The sequence below is a fragment of the Electrophorus electricus genome, chromosome 16 (assembly GCF_041902795.1).
Source record: "Electrophorus electricus isolate QZ-2024a chromosome 16, ASM4190279v1, whole genome shotgun sequence".
Taxonomy (NCBI): Eukaryota; Metazoa; Chordata; class Actinopteri; order Gymnotiformes; family Gymnotidae; genus Electrophorus; species Electrophorus electricus.
The window spans coordinates 2,350,818-2,365,449 of NC_137512.1; the positions used below are offsets into that span (position 1 = coordinate 2,350,818).

The 14,632-nt window shown below is 36.2% G+C and overlaps 1 protein-coding gene and 1 long non-coding RNA gene across 7 annotated transcripts; one reads left to right on the top strand and one right to left on the bottom strand.

Annotated features, from left to right (window-relative positions):
• Positions 1-4,445: 4,445 nt before the first annotated feature.
• Positions 4,446-8,004, top strand: LOC145651774 (uncharacterized). 5 transcript variants are annotated; one of them, XM_081699537.1, is made up of 8 exons: positions 4,446-4,523; positions 4,741-5,073; positions 5,382-5,729; positions 6,092-6,202; positions 6,418-6,455; positions 6,660-6,749; positions 7,057-7,153; positions 7,230-7,343. In XM_081699537.1, exons 1-7 carry the CDS (start codon positions 4,454-4,456, stop codon positions 7,102-7,104), a joined length of 1,038 nt encoding a protein of 345 aa, XP_081555663.1. In that variant the 5' UTR covers positions 4,446-4,453; the 3' UTR covers positions 7,105-7,153; positions 7,230-7,343. The 5 variants fall into 5 exon arrangements, with proteins under 5 accessions (XP_081555663.1, XP_081555659.1, XP_081555660.1 ...); XM_081699533.1 differs by lacking the exon at positions 7,057-7,153 and having other exon boundaries at positions 7,230-8,004; XM_081699534.1 differs by lacking the exon at positions 7,057-7,153 and having other exon boundaries at positions 5,454-5,729; positions 7,230-8,004.
• A 309-nt stretch (positions 8,005-8,313) lies between these two features.
• On the bottom strand, positions 8,314-13,454 carry LOC145651628 (uncharacterized). Of its 2 annotated transcripts, XR_014117392.1 has the most exons (5): positions 13,390-13,454; positions 12,900-13,244; positions 12,084-12,699; positions 11,867-11,910; positions 8,314-11,224 (listed from the first exon to the last, which is right to left on the bottom strand). It is a non-coding gene; the product is annotated as an uncharacterized LOC145651628 (long non-coding RNA). The 2 variants fall into 2 exon arrangements; XR_014117391.1 differs by having other exon boundaries at positions 12,084-13,244.
• Positions 13,455-14,632: the final 1,178 nt, after the last annotated feature.

Genomic DNA, 14,632 nt, shown 5'->3' on the forward strand with positions numbered 1-14,632 from the left:
GTTGTTCTGAGAAAGTCGCGTGGGGTGTTCAAAGTGGCCTACTGAGTTGAAGCAGAGAAACTGTTTGGTATAGAGGGTGTGTGAGGGAGCAAAGAATAGAGACCAGCACAGAGCTGTGAAACCACCAACTACAGCCTTAACATGTCAGCACACAAACCTGGGATGACCACTAGCACATCAAAGCCTGGGTTTCATATACACACACACACGCAAGCCCACAGCCAATCCCATTACACACACAAACATACATATATATATATATATATATATATATATATATATATATATATATATATATATATATATATATATATATATGTATAATGCATGCATATGTGTATATAAGTATGTAGAAATGCAGAATATTCTATGAAGAACCTGCAGTGTACTTTAGTTAAAGATGAAGCGGTAGTAAAACTTTAAAACTTTTAAAAGCCTTTCAACATTTTGAAAACCAGATGTTGTCAATGATTGATATTTAGAAATAATGTACAAACACACACACATGGACACACCCACCAACACTATGTACTGAAAAGACATACATTACCAAACACTATTTGGACTGTGATATTACAAAACATTCAATATATTCATAAATATAATACATGCAGAGATTATACAGTTTATGCTCTTTATACAGATATTACTTTTTATATATTTAACATTTATATATTTCCGTTGACTAATTGCATTTAGATCAAATGTAAGGAACATTCATGCACAAGTATAATTTTTTATAATTTTATTGTTCCCCCTAATGAGAGAGAGAGAGAGAGAGAGAGAGAGAGAGAGAGAGAGAGAGAGAGAGAGAGAGAGAGAGAGAGGAGCGGGGCAGTGGAGGAGTGAAAAAGAGAAGAAAATGATACAAAGAGTCTCTTAGCCATCAGTCTCAGTTTAGCAGTGACTCTCCCAGTCTCAACAACTGATCTGGTAAAACACCACCCTGCCTCCCATTCAGGTCACATCTCAGCTGTCACATGGATGAAGGAATCATGAGAGCAGCTCAGTGTGTAATTCCAGCATCAACCCAGAACAAGCCGCATGTCGACTAATAGTGCACAGTTATAATAATGATGTAATAAAATGCTGATGAACCGAAAAAGTGAGCTCAGACCTACTGGAATATGTGGTGGTTGTATTCCTTTTGCCTTCTGAACACCTACCACATAAAAACTCCACAAACAATAAATTCTAAACAAATCTACCACTGATTAGGTTAACTCTGTATGACCTCATCAGCATAATTTGGACAAGGTAAGACTGTGACGTCGCTAATTTGGTGCTAACTTCAGAGGTCTCCGCGACTGCACAAAAAACGCCAAAACCCTCTTCATGCTATTAGTTCTAGTGTACTACACTGCTGAAAAATTGAGGCAAAACTTGGAAAATAATACAAATATGTACCATACAAAGATGTTTGAAACTTAGACTGACTTGAATTCCAAGGAGGAGTTGTCTGTTCACCAAAACTGTGTAATTATGGATTTATGAGAATGTTAGATAGTTAGGATGATTAGATAGTTAGCATGTTTAGATAGATAGCTGTTGATGTTGTCCACTTATCTGTACCACCTGCTTTTGCACACATTTTTTATTGTACTAGAATACTCAATATTTAATTAATGCCAGCAAATGGCTAGCAATGTGTTTTACTGATAGTAGGCCATAATTAGCTCACATTCATCACAGATAGGGCAGTCGTAAAATTATTCAGCAAATATTTTGATGGTAAGTCTTTGATCATCAGTATTTCTTATATGTTGATTATTAAATGATAACATAACACGCAATAATGAACTCATTTTTGAAAACGGAAACTCTAACAAAACCACTGTTTAACTTTCTTCTGTGAAAAGTGAGGTAAAATAACTGACTACATGACTAAATATAAAAATTGTGACATTGTGCAAACAGAATCAATGCATGAGCAAAATTCAAATGAGCTGGCTTAATTCAGAGCAAGACAAAGCAAGCAAAAATAACAAGAACACAGAGACCTGCTTCAGGTGTTTGGCTGGATGAGCAGGTAACCTGAAGTGTCATGTGGAGGAGGACTTTAAGTATGGGGGAAGGGTTTGGAAACAGGTGTGTGTAAGTGATAATCAGTATTCTGATGAAAGTAAACCAGGATGTGATTGGAAGGACTGGTAGGTGTGGGATGATCGAGATCTGAGATTGGTGCTCATGTGTGTGGGGTCTCTGCCCTGTGACTAGTTGAATGCAAATGAAAGATAATACAATTACAATAAAATTAAAATTGATCTCCAGTCACTGAAACATAACTAAAACTAAGGTATAATAGTCAAATTAAATATAATGAAAATGAATTACAAGTTTTAAGAAAAGAGACAAACAAACAAATTTGAAAATTACATCTGACATTAACTCTGAAGTAGACAGGTATAGTTTTTCAGTCTTTTAATTTATTTTTTAGTTTTGATTTACATCGTCATTCTCTGTGATTAGCATAATAGGAGCGACTCACGTCAAAATATGACAAAACATTTTCAATAAGACTCGGCTTTACATTTAAACATTATGCATGATATTTGTCATCTGGTTTGAAGGCTAGTTAATGTTACTGCTAGCAAACAGAGATCCTGACCACAGTAATTGTCACATCTTAATACCCCTGACAATCTGATAACTACTCACATTAAATGAACCTCATAATTGTTCGAGCATGGGTATAGTTTGGAAAACTCAATAATATTAAAGTATTAAGAAAAACATAATAACTCTGATTCTGATTCTAATACTGTTTGACTGGACTGAAAATGAGACTAAAAATAAGTTGAATAAATAAGGTATGGTTATTTATGACTATGGTATCGTACGATTTGGTATTCTGCAGATAAGGCAAAGGAACTGGGTCTCTGTTAAGTATTAACAACAGACAGAAATACAAAGACCTATTACAGAGAGAAAGCAACTGAGTAAATTCAGTTACTCGATTGCTTATTCAAATGCAGGAGGAAAAGTGTGAAGAAGCTCTATCAGGTTTGTGAGAGAAAGAAAGAGGATTAGTGTGTAAGTACAAGTTAGCAGTGCTAGTATTGAGATAAACTGTGAGACTGGAAACTGGCTGTAGATAAACAATTTACTGCTCCGAGGCAGGACATGGTGTTGTATTCAGAGGGTGAGCGAAGTTTATTTTATTGAATTAAGGATTCGATTTGAGCACAAAATATGAACAAGATGAAATATGCATTTGATGACGATTGGCGATCACATAGTATTGCAGTAATGATAAAGACAAGTAGGTCTGTAGTCAAATACTTCCCTGCTGGAGTTTAGCTTAAGAGGCTGCTGGATAAAACTGTACTGTTGGAGTTTTCAGATGAAAATAGATGGTAGATATGTAGATAAAAGTGCTAGCTGGTTGCTGTGGTTGAAGTTGGGGGTGAAATATAAATGAGTACAGTAGGTTATAGCTGTGTAGAGAGGGACTATAAAGGTGGTGTTAGTTGTAGGAGGTGAAAAGTGGTGTTCCTTAATGCATGTATGGTACTGTTGGTGTGTTTTAATGTATGTACAGGGTAAATGAGTTTGAGTGTGAGTAGTGGAGTGATGGAGCCAGGGACACTGAGCATGCATTAACAGTATCAGTGGTGTTTGCTCTGGCCTTAGTCACCAGAGAGACCAAGTCAGATCTGATTTGATTTTAAGCTGTGTTAGTTTGGCTGTGTTTGTTTGGCTGCATGATTACAGTAAAACTTACATGTAAAACTATGTGGAACTGGTGACACTGAACATGCAGTATCAGTAGTGCTATATAGTATCAGTAGTGCTATATAGTAGCAGTTGGTCACCAGGAAGGTCACTATGGTAGCAGTTAATGTTTCATACTTTCTAATGTCTAATTGATGAAAGCTTGTGATGTGATGGGCTTCAAAGTGAGTTTCATTCATGGGTAGCGAAGATAAATGGGGAGAGTTAGGGGATAGGACTTTATGTAATCCCTAAAGATCTGGGACATGTGATTAATATGTTATGCATATTTTACCCATTACATTGCATCCTAATTAGCATATTGGACCATGATAGGTTAAAGCCATTTTTATGATGTCGAAAAAATGAGCTGAATCTTTTTCTTTCTTTTTTTTTTTTTTTTTTTTTTTTACTGGAAGTATTGAGAAAGGCTCTGTTTTCAGTGGAATAATGACAGTTTGCCACTGTATAATAAATTTGTCCGAAATACTAATAAATATTATTATACAAAACTATCCAAGAGCTCTTATCCCACGAATGTGTCAAATAATAAACAACTTAACTTGAAGAACTAAAACAACATATGACACAAAAAAAGACAATGTTTTTAAGGGGACTGTACAGCATTTTTGTTGCAGTTTCTTATTGGAGGAAAAACACAGGAAGTATGTGATGTAAATAAGATACGTCAACTTATGAAGCTGTTTGACCTTTCAGCAGTTTATCAAGCAAACACACCATGCAACAGGACCTGGGCATCTGGAGAATGGTCCTGATGTGTCTCACTGCGGTTCTTTCTAGTGATATAGGTGAGTACCATCTGCTTTTGCAGTAATTATGCTACATTTTTCAAAGTTTTTCTCTCAACAATATTTACACGTTCAGTAATGTTTTAGGCCCTATTCAGCCGAAGGCACATGCATTCCTAAGATACATGTCTTTTTCATCTGCACAAATAAGTACCTTTGCACATGGTTTATAGAGTAACCTTTGGCATGAACCAAGGTTTCATTCTTTGGGCAAAAGGTGTCAATCAGCTGAACTCTGTGACCACCGCTGCATTTGGAGAGAATGTGACTCTCCAGTGCTTTCTGCTGGAAGAGGACAACACCGATCCCATCGTTTGGTACCAGCAAAAAACAGGACAGGAGCCTCGTATAATGGCCATGACTCAGAAATCAGTAGAGACTTCCTCTTACTACAGTGAATTTAAACCTCCAAAGTTCACTATTGTGAAGGGAAAAGGGTTCTGTCATTTGAACATTGCTAGCATTGAACCGTCAGAAGAGGCCATGTATTACTGTGGCACAAATAAGTATGAGATTGTGTTTGGAAAGGGAGCATTGTTATCAGTGAAAGGTAAGAAGTTATACCTTTTGGCCACTATAACTCTTTTTTTTTCTTAATGGCCTAATTCATTTTAACACCAAAATAATTTTCAAATAACTTGCACATTTTGTGCATTATTATGTTATGACCCAAGTGTATATTTTCTTATATGAAATATGTTAAAGAATGTTGAAATATTTTAGGGTTTGTTGCATGTAAGACATAGACAGTTTACTTTTTATGACTTATGATGTTTACAAAGGTAGAAAAATCTAAATGTGTATATAGTATAGAGTATATAGCTGTGTCTTAATGTCTATATATTTTAATCTTAACAGGGTATTTAAATAAAAATGATAAATATCAAGTATCAGTGGTCCAAAGTCCAGTGCTGGGTGTGGTTTCCCCAGGAGAGTCAGTGTCTTTGCAGTGCACCGTCCTCTCTGAGAGGAGAACAGCAGAACTCCGAGTGCTCTGGTTCAGAGCTGCTGCAGGAGACTCCCATCCTGAAATCATTTACACTCATCACAACAACAGCCATCAGTGTGAGATCAGCTCTTCTGCACACAGCTGTGTGTACAACTTCTCCAAGAGTGTCCTCAGCCTCTCTGATACTGGCACTTACTACTGCGCTGTGGCCACCTGTGGCAAGATCCTTCTTGGAAATGGGACGACAGTAGATTTGAGTAAGCATCTAAATACTTTTTGTTATTGTATGAAATTCTTAAAATTCTATATTCATTGGTCATGTGATGAAATACAGTCACAGTATTAAATATAAGGCTAACATTAATGCAGTGTTGTGCAAACTGAAGTCGTTAAATCCATCATTCTGTTAATTAGCAGCACTGAGCTGTTCAGTGACACCAAAGACTATTTTGTTCAATTGGTTTGATATTTACAAACAGATTAAGATCACGTGTGGCCTATTTGTGTGTTTGCAGATTATTTATGATTAATGTGTTAGAGCTATCTCAGCTTTTTACCTTGACACTACCACAAGAATAGTAACACTTCATGCTGTTTTGTGATCATTCCTTTTCTACAGCCCTGAGTCCTGCAGTGATCTGGCTGGGAGCAGCTTTGGGAGCTTGTGTAATTGTGATCTTTGTTCAAGCCATTTTAATTTGTAAATGGAGAAATTGTCGACCCAGCAGTGGTAAGTGTTCATTAAAATAACTGAATATGCCTTCTCCGTTTGAAAAAAAAAATGATATGTGACATTTTAGAATTATATGTATTTTAAGAACCATATATTTAAATATGTCAATAAAAAACAATGTGCAATGTTTTATTCAATAAGGTAAAATATATATTCACTACACATAGTGAAACCAGATAGATGTTTGTTTGTTTTTTTGTTTTTTCCTCCAGAGAAACAAAGCACTGCTACAGTGAGAAAAATCAATCAGGTATATCTTATACATTGTAATTTCATATTTTGTAATATTTTTTTGTGGAAATGTGTGCGAATGCTCTGGTCTGCTCTTATCACTTTAAAAGCATTTAAAAGCAGTAATGTTATGCTATGTGAAACTTGTTTTGCTCAAGTTTCAGAGGTAGCATGGAGATAAAAGTGGTAGGTCAAAAGTGAAATATTTTTGTGAAAAAAATAGACAGGAACCTTGAGGAGCTCAACTCCACTCTCTGCAAGTTCTAATCCCAGAAAAACACAATGCATGTTCAAACTGACAGCAACAATTACAGTGAGTAAAGGAAACATGCATTTATAATTACAGTTACAATATTTATATGGCAGGAGAAAGTTTAATTGTAGAACTAAATTTTTTATAGTACAGCTGAATCTAATTGTAGTCCCCTTTGTAATGAAGGAAAATATATAAGGGTGTTAGGTGAAGTGGGAACCTCACAACGTTCATGCTCTGTAGCATGCAAGTAATAAAACAACAGACATATGTGCCATTTTTGTGATGCACCATTCTGCTTACTGAGCTGATTAAGCATATTAATGAAGGACAACACCCAGCTATTTCATCTAGCTCTTTCACCCAGATCATATGGCTGGAGTGCACATGGATGGATAAGCCTGCTTGTATGTGAACAGACCTTTAAAATGACTTGTAGATATGCCCTCCAGACCCTGCGACAGGTAACAGCAAAGGCACAGATTGGTGAAACGTCCCGATGAAGGCACAACCTAAGTCTGTTTGTGTTCATTGCAATAGGACCATGATAGTGTGGAGCTGAGTTATGCTGCCCTGCGTTTTAACAAGAGGAAAACTGGAAGAAATCACAGGGAGAAAGAACAGACTCAAGACTGCATGTACTCTGACATCAGATGTCCTACTGTTACTGACCAAATCTTATTTGATTAAATCTCTTTGCCCTGCTGATGAGCATAATTTACAAATTTAGCAAGTACTGCCTTTACACAGCACCAGTTCTGCTTCACAGTGTGTAAAATGTTTTAATTTCTATTTGGGAAAATATTGACTAGAAATATTTAAATCCCATGCATAGTCTCCATCCACGTCTATAATTTGATAATTTGGTTGTTTAATATGCAGACATCAATGACATGCACATGCATTCCTTTCCTTAATCAACACAGGCTTTTGCAATCACAGTGTTCAGCACAAACAGACTGAGAGTCGGTGCTGGATTCTTAAATATGAAGCTCTATTTGCTGGTAGTGAGATGATGGTAAAATGATAATGTGACTGCTTACACATGCCCGAGCATTCAGTGAGCTTAAGCTAATGATGTGCTCTTATCTGTGCTTCTGATCCTTCTGCACACTCTACTGAAAAATGTATGTACAGATATAAGGGGCAAATGACTGATCCTAAGAAATGTAAATGTAGGATCCAAAAATCAAATTGTGCTCTGTTTATGACAATCTCACCCTGAGGCCACACTATTAATAAATCTTATCTTGTTTTCAAACATGGAGGAACTGCTCATGTCACGATAAAAATAATAAATTTATTTCATAGATCATTCTTTTGAATTGTCTGTTTGTTATTCTATTTGGTGGGTGGGTGGTGGTTGTTGCGGAACTAGGAGTAAGGTTATGAACCAAAGAAAAAACAAACAAACAAACAAAAAAAACAACACAATTTACACCGCTTTCTGAATTATTATGCAAATTATATTTTTATCTGATTTTCATAAATGGTCAATGCAAATGACAGTCAGTATAATTTTCAAGTCATTAACCGTTAGTTTAAATCAAATTTTATTGAACAAACCTCCTAATGATAACAGTATTTTTTCAAAAATAAAGAAACTCAAAATGCACTGTTCCAAATTATTATGCACAACAGAGTTTCAAAACATTTTATAGGTTGTAAAGAACTGAAAATGGTCATTTGTTGAACTTGCAGCATTCAGAGGTCACATTTACTGAAATCAAAAGCCGTTTCAATAAAAAACAACAGGCCAAGTTACATGTTAACATAACATCCCTTCTTTGATATCATCTTCACATTTCTTGCATCCATTATACTTGAGTTTTTGGAGTGTTTCTGCTTGAATTTCTTTGCAGGATGTCAGAATAGCCTCCCAGAGCTGCTGTTTTGATGTGAACTGCCTCCCACCCTCATAGATCTTTTGCTTGAGGATACTCCAAAGGTTCTCAATAGGGTTGAGGTCACGGGAGGATGGTGGCCATACCATGAGTTTGTCTCCTTTTATGCCCATAGCAGCCAATGACACAGAGGTATTCTTTGCAGCATGATATTGTCATGCATGAAGATAAGTTTGCTACGGAAGGTTCTTCTTTTTGTACCATGGAAGAAAGTGGTCAGTCATAAACTCTATATACTTTGCCGAGGTCATTTTCACACCTTCAGGGACCCTAAAAGGGCCTACCAGCTCTCTCCCCATGATTCTGGCCCAAAACATGACTCTGCCACCTTCTTGCTGACGCCACAGCCTTGTTGGGACACGGTGGCCATCCACCAACCATCCACTACTCCATCCATGTGGACCATCCAGGGTTGCACGGCACTCATCGGTAAACAAGACTGTTTGAAAATTATTCTTCATGTATGTTTGGGTGCACTGCAACTGTTTCTGCTTGTGAGCACTGGTTAGGGCTAGCAGAAAAGTAGGTTTATGCACAACTGCAAGTCTCTTGAGGTTCGCAGGACTCTAGAGGCACCAACAGCTTCAAATACCTGTTTGCTGTGTTGTAATGGCATTTTAGTAGCTGCTCTCTTAATCCCATGAATTTGTCTGGCAGAAACCTTCCTCATTATGCCTTTATCTGCATGAACCCGTCTGTGCTCTGAATCAGCCACAAATCTCTTCACAATACGATGATCATGCTTAAGTTTTCGGGAAATAGCTAATGTTTTCATACCTTGTTCAAAGCACTGCACTATTTGACATTTTTTGGCAGCAGAGAGATCCTTTAGCTTTCCCATATTGCTTGAAACCTGTGGCCTGCTTAGTAATGTGGCACGGCGTTCTTAAGTAGTTTTCCTTTAATTGGGCTCACCTGGCAAACTAATTATCACAGGTGTCTGAGATTGATTTCATTGATGCAAAGAGCCCTGAGACACAATACCATCCATGAGTTTAAGTGAAAAACAAAAAGTTAAATCTTTATGACACATAAATCCAGTTTGCATAATACTCTGGAATGCGGTGTAGACTCGCCTATACTGAAATATTAAACAGCTATCCTAACTCGACTGGAACAACAGAAAGAACAACAACTGAAAATGTAGGTATGTGCACATTCTACCCAGACCTCCCTCCTAGGAGATACAGGGGGAGCTGACACCTCACCGGGCAACAGACCACAGAAGTACAGTGCAAGATGAGAGACAGTCAAAACTAGAAAGCAGAGTGTATGCTTGGACGGTAACAATACTAGCAAAGTCACAACATTGCAATGCTAGCAAAGGTAACAAGGTTACAGCATGTAACAGACATGCATAGTGTTGTCCAAAGATAGTGTTGTACAAAGGTACAGGGCATTTTAAAGAAAAAACTACAGACAAAATAATCATTCATAACTTATGTGACTGCGCAGGGCAATATACAAAGCAGGATACAAGTGTCACTCTGAGATTTTAGGGAAAATGAAACAACAGCACAAACAAACACAAATATATATGCATCTGTACTAAAAAGCAAATTACTCTTGAAATCTAGGCTTCTGTGATCACTTTTTAAAGCAAAGAGACAATAAAATCTACTTTCTTGACTGGTCTGTTTTTGAGGAATCCAACCTGCACTGTCCTGCACTGTCAGCCTGACAGCCTGTTAGGCTTTATTTATTGACCATGTTTTTGTCCTGGTCAATAAAACACAGTGTCAGCTCTTAGTTCATCTTGGGTTCATCTTGCTTGAATAACTTCACTACTGAAAAATTAGCAGGTACTTTTATAAAATGTGTATTTTATATCACTTTGCACTTTATAGACTGAAATTTATTTGTATTTATTCAGGATTTTATGTAAGGACCATGATCATTTTAAAAACGTGCATGCTTTAGAATATTCCATAATATTATAACATAAAGAGGCATAAATGATAATACTGTACTTTATACTGTTACTAATACTGTTACTGTACTTTCTAAACCTTGATTACTAATCTCTAGATTATTTGCTTTGGACTAAATTTGGTTCACATTTTTTTTCTTTATTAATCTGAATCAGTTCCAATTTACAGGTCCGGTTCAGCCTATAGAACATGCAAAGCATCTCGAATGAAAAATCACGACCTTTCGCTACTTTACTAAAACATCCTAACAACACATTTTCATAGACGGCACACAACCTAATCTTCTTTTAATTCTACATCAGCAATCTGGGGCTTCATAACATTGTGGATATTCTTTATCTGTCACCCACTTTTGAGCACAGTGGTTCTCTAAGACAAATGTGGCACAACCAACAGAAACACAACATACCTTAAAGATGAGAAAGCAGATGAATGGAGAGAAAAGATTTAGAGATTACAGAGTTACACAGCACCTCCTTTACAACACTGAATGTGCCAGTAAAGAGATAATGTATCCAGACTTCATTTAGGATTATAGAAGGGAAGAGACCTAATAATCTAGATGATAGTCAGTAAGACCTGAACGTTTCACTTCAGAGTACATGATGTATTCAGGCTGTCCTCTCTTCACCTGCCCTCTTTTGGTTTTCCTCTCATTGAAATGAATGGCAGCATAATTAAGCTCTTCAGTATCATGTGGCTGTGGAAATGAACATTGTTTAGTGAACATTACTGTCATTCGTATCCTTATTTAGAATATGACTACTAGTCTGAAACACAGAGACAGTGAGTTGCCTTCTCCTCCTCCTCTACAGCAGTGCAGTGTTGCATGTCTCATACATCTCCACCACAATAACTTCATGCATGTGTGTCAATGATTCCATAAATAGACTACAGCTATAAACTATTTCAGCTCCACAGATATGAAACAGAGGAAGCTGAGCTGAGCCAGAAACATTCTTAGTAAAAGATGTCATAGATTTAAATTGATAAAAGTCAGTAAATTGCTTTTTAAGATTTACAGATCTTAATACTGTTTTTGATTAGACTAATATTATAGTAGCTCATCATTCTGCTTTGTCTGCTTTGTCTGAAACAAAGCAATTAAACAAATATTCATAATGTGAGATACAGCATATTTTATCACGGTAGACCCACATCACTAAATAGAAATCCTTACTTTCAAATCTGGACTTTTCTAATATGGGGTGCATGTCATTTTATGCTAATTAAAAAAAGTAGCTAATGTAACATCTACTGTTGTCATGTCTATGATTGGCTAGTTGCTAAGCATTATATTTATATATTTAATGGCTTGAAAACACAAGTGCATAAGTTGTACCTGACTGGTGGTTTTCTCCATCACACTACCTTGTTGAGGTCTCGCTGTGGTTAGGGAAAGAATACAGAATTAAATGTTATTGGATCAGAGAACATTACCTGTATGCCAGGTTTGTTGCAAAATTCTTATCAATAATTTCAATATTTCTTAAAGATAAAAATAGTATGAAGTCATGAATTAGAATAGGCTGAGCCCCCTACCCTTTATGAACACTTACCATTGCCGTGTTCAGAGTTTTTCATCTTACAAATGATTATAGCTTGAGCAATGATAACAGCCGCACACACTCCCAGCACTGCTCCAAGACAGATCACTACAAGATTTACTGTAAAATAATTTTTATAAATATTAAGTTGAATATAAAATTAAAGTGAAATTAAAGTGTTATATATAATAATTTTGTTTTTTTTTTATTTTTTCAGATAATTATTCTCCAATATAAGCCTTGAGTTGACAATTCCTTGGGGAACTGACTCTGATGCTGAAATTTGACACACTAATGTGGATTACTCTTGATAGGCTGATGAATATAATACAAATACTGTACAATCTTAGTTTTTCTTGGTGATATTCGGATGATTGTACTAGATTTTTGTGACTTGCGACTATCGTACAGAAACTTGAATGATGTTAAAAAAAACATTGATAATCATTTTATTTAAAGATAAAAGAAAGATACTTGCTTGACTGGTCTGTTTTTGAGGAATCTAACCTGCAGTGTCCTGCACAATCAGACTCTGTTTGTTTGGCTTTTTGTCCTCATCAATAAAACACAAACAGTGTCAGCTCTTAGTTCATCTTGGGTTCCTTCACATGCTTGAACAACTTCACAACTAAAGAATTAGCAGGTGCTTTTATAAAATTTGTATCTTATATCACTTTGCACTTTATTGACTGAAATTTCTTCGTGTTTATTCAGGATTTTAATTCGCTTCTTCATAAAACATCTGTAGTTTTGATATTAAAACAATAAGTGCTTGGTGCTTTAGTTATAATCCAGTGTTAAGAAGTTTAAAATAAAACATTTAATTACCTGTTACACTGCCAAAGGTAGCAGAGGAAAAGAGAACCGTTGTTGCATTTGGTATTCCACAGAAATAAATTCCTTCATCATGTGTCGTAGCATTTTGAATAGTCAAAACATTTGTGCTATTAATCCATGTGATTGTAATTCTGGAGTTGTTGAATGGAGAAGAAAATATGGCCTGTTTATTTGTTTTCATTTTTACTACTTGCTGAGGCTCCTGGTTCAGTCTTTGCTTGTACCAAATGTAAACAGCATCACTGGATATCATTTTCAATGTACAGTTAAGAGTGATCTTTTTCCCAGGTGCATTTATGACTTCTTGTTTAGCAGCGTTTGTAGTTTGAATAGGACCTATAAAATTAAAACCAGTCAATAATGAAAAAAATGTGGACAAAAGTTCATCCAAAGCAAATAATGTATATTGATTATTAATCCAACATCATAAAGTACAGTAACAGATGTATTTATAAACACTGGTAAAGATTTGGAACCGTACATGTCTTGTAGCTCAAAAATATAAGTATCCAGACTGCTATCATTATTGCAGAGTAACGCTCAGACCTCAGAAGAGACGATTTGAAAAAAAGCAACTGACAAACTAATTAAACTTCATGAGCTTTCAGGTCTCATGACTCAAAATCTCATTGGCTGGCAAAAGTCATATGGTCCTGTTCTGTCCTGTATTCTTACAACCTTGTTTGGTTTTAAACACACTTACACTCATCCAACCCAGAGTAGGACTCCTAGAAACGTGGATGAGACTCATGTTACTTACTTATACTTACTTGTATGTGTGTGTGTGTGTGTGTGTGTGTGTGTGTGTGTGTGTGTGTGTGTGTGTGAGTAAATGTGCATGACTCTCTTGCTGTGACAGCTCTAAGGTTTGTGAGCCTGAAGCACTCAAGATTTAATAACACATTTGTCAGGAGCAGAGTATAAGTGTCTTCATAATGTAATATCTATATTACACAGACAAGATTATTTAGGCAGATTATGTTGCTGTGTTTCAATCTCCTTGTAAGTGTGCTTACTATTTTTTATTGTTATGGGTCATAGTGTTTTTGCAGAATTTTTTGGTATCTGTCATTTACAGCCATTTTGGTGTCTGCTAGTACAAGCTTAATATAGGAGCTCCCATGTTACTGGAAATGTATTATTGTAGCACTGTTTTCTTTTTGTATGTATTTCATAACACTGAGCATTAGAATATTTTGGTTAAAAAAGTTTCACCTCTGTATTGGCCTATAGGAAGTGTATTATCAGACACTATCAGTCTAAACTTGTGAGTTTTTTCCTATGTCTATATTCACAGTGACCACAAGGTCTAAAACTGCGTTCTCGCAATAAGGTGATAGAACTGGTTTAGTGGTTTGAGTGGAGCACCTCTGGCCAAATATAATCCAACCAGCACCCCTCCACCACCCTGTTTCGGGTGAGAGATCATTATCTGCACTTCTATTTCCTATAGAGTAGCAAGAACAACCAACAGCAAATCAGGCCCCAATCACATTTAGAAGTGGTGCTCAGATCTAATAATTAGTATACACATAGTTATGATGTTGTTCAACATTGTTTTTCTTTAATAGTTTCTTTTTATTTGCCCAGAGGTTGTGAATAGTGTACATCTCATAAAGCACAATATAATGTTTTAGTCTCACTGCTTGGCAGTGACAATTTATTAAAGGCAGAGTCTTTAGAGGAAACCAATACTCAAAGGGATGTATACACTCCCAGTTTCG

Coding starts and splice junctions, on each gene's coding strand:
- LOC145651774 (XM_081699533.1), top strand. CDS start 4,454: ATGCAACAGGACCTGGGCATCTGGAGAATGGTCCTGATGTGTCTCACT. Junction 6,456..6,659: donor CAGTGAGAAAAATCAATCAG/GTATATCTTATA, acceptor TGAAAAAAATAG/ACAGGAACCTTGAGGAGCTC. Junction 6,750..7,229: donor AACTGACAGCAACAATTACA/GTGAGTAAAGGA, acceptor TCATTGCAATAG/GACCATGATAGTGTGGAGCT.